The 1,821-nt window shown below is 57.1% G+C and overlaps 1 protein-coding gene across 1 annotated transcript in view; it reads right to left on the bottom strand.

Moving 5' to 3' along the window:
* EMWEY_00025280 (hypothetical protein, conserved) overlaps nucleotides 1-120 on the bottom strand; it is a gene marked incomplete at both ends in the record, with an annotated part of 6,334 nt that extends 6,214 nt beyond the window's left edge. The window contains one exon of the mRNA XM_013478043.1: nucleotides 1-120. This exon is cut by the window's left edge and continues 1,628 nt beyond it. Within this exon, the coding sequence (XP_013333497.1) occupies nucleotides 1-120 (120 nt within the window).
* Nucleotides 121-1,821: the final 1,701 nt, after the last annotated feature.

A 1,821-nucleotide genomic window follows, 5' to 3' on the forward strand; every position in this document is an offset into this window, starting at 1 on the left:
ATCATCTGCTACGGGGACATCTGCTGCTGCTGCTGTTGCTGCTGCTGCTGCTGCTGCTGCAGCTGCTGCCTCTGTGTCGCTAAGGGCAGCAGCAGCTTCTGCTGGACCGTCTTGCTCCATGGTGATCTTCCGCTATTAATACAGCTGCTGCGCTGCTGCTGCTCTTGTTGCTGCCCTTGCTGCTGCTGCTGCTGCTGTTGCTGCTGCTGCTGCTGCTCGGGCGGCGGCGGCGGCGGCGGCGACACAGCTTGCTGCTGCAAGATCAAGGAAGCAAAGAAGAGGACCTGCAGCAGAAAGAGACCTAAAAGGGGGGCCCTCTAATCATGGTAGGCCCCCCTGCTGCCTACAAAGGGAGACAGGTGCTGCAGCAGCAACTGGGATGGTGCTGCTGCCTTGCGTGCTGCTACCTCCTGCTGCTTGCTGCATGCAGCAGCAGCAGGAGGCAGCAGCAGCAGCAGGAAGTAAGAGAGTCAACAGAGACACTTTCTTACGAGGTGCGAACCTCTAACCAATACTAAGAAGGGAGCAAACAACGTGATATACTTAGCAACAGCAGCAGCAGCTGCAGCTGCTGCTGCTGCTGCAGCTGCTGCTGCTGCTGCAGCTGCTGCACTTGAGGAACAAACAGGGGACAGATCGTATGAAGACCTAACAGCAATTTTATTAGTGAAGATGGGGGGCCCCTTAGCCTACCTTTTTGCTGCGCCGTCGGGCGTGCTGCAGCAAGTCCTGCTGCTGCTGCTGCTGCTGCTGCTGCTACTGACGTTGCTGTTGGTGCACATCCTAAACCGCAATAATATCCTGCTGCTGCCGCTGCTGCTGCTGCTGCTGCAGCTGTTTAAGTACACGATCGTAGGCTTCCAACCCCTCAGCCCCGACTCCACGCATGGAACCAGCAGCAGCAGCAGCACCAGCAGCAGCAGCAGCAGCTGCCGCTGCCGCTGCCGCGGCTACTGTTGCTGCAGCTGGGGCCAAGCAGCAGCAACTCGAGGTGCGCCTGCCTGCAGCAACTCTTTATTTTCCCTCTATTTTATATTTATTTAGTACACATGAGCAGCAAATTAGTCATTAACAGCAGCAGACAATTTGCTGCTGCTGCTGCAGCAAGAAGCTGCTGCAGCTAACGCGTCGCCTCCTCCCCTCCCATGTGGCTGCCCCCCCATCCACTGCGCATGCAGCAGCAGCAGCAGCAGCAGCAGCAGGATCTGCTGCTGCTGCTCCGCGCGCTGCTGCTACTTATACTTCTTATTATAAATATTTGCCTGAATGTACAGAGCTGCAGCAGCAGACACCAGCAGCAGCAGACACCAACAGCAGCAGCGTAACACAGCGATACTGATGCTGCTGCTGCTGACGCTGCTGCTGCTGCTGCTGCTGCTGCTGTGCCCTTCCAGCGTGAATTAGGCCTTAAACGTAGAGGGAAGAATGTGAATTTTCCTGCTGCAGCCTCGCCATCCCGCTGCAGCGGCAGGCCCCAGTTTGCTGCTGCACTAGCGGGGGGTCTGCTGCTGCTGCTGCTGCAGCAGCAGCAGCGAAGGCGTCCTCCTGCACTCTGGTCTACTATAAGAAGAGCTTGGTGTGTATATACAAGAGCCTGCATGAGGACGGACAGCTATCTAGCTAGCTAGCTAGCTAGCTGCTGGTAGATATCTGGCTACACAGGGTAGTAGAGGATTTGCTGCATGCAGGCAGCTAGCTAGCTATTTGTAGGTAGCTAGCTGTATGTACACAGCTAGCTAGCTGCAAGTAGTTAGCTGAATGTGGGCACCAGCTAGCTAGCTAGCTAGCGCCCCTGGGGGGGGGGGGGGGGGGGGGGGGGGG

This window comes from Eimeria maxima, genomic scaffold (assembly GCF_000499605.1).
Source record: "Eimeria maxima Weybridge genomic scaffold, Emw_scaff266, whole genome shotgun sequence".
Lineage (NCBI taxonomy): Eukaryota > Apicomplexa > Conoidasida > Eucoccidiorida > Eimeriidae > Eimeria > Eimeria maxima.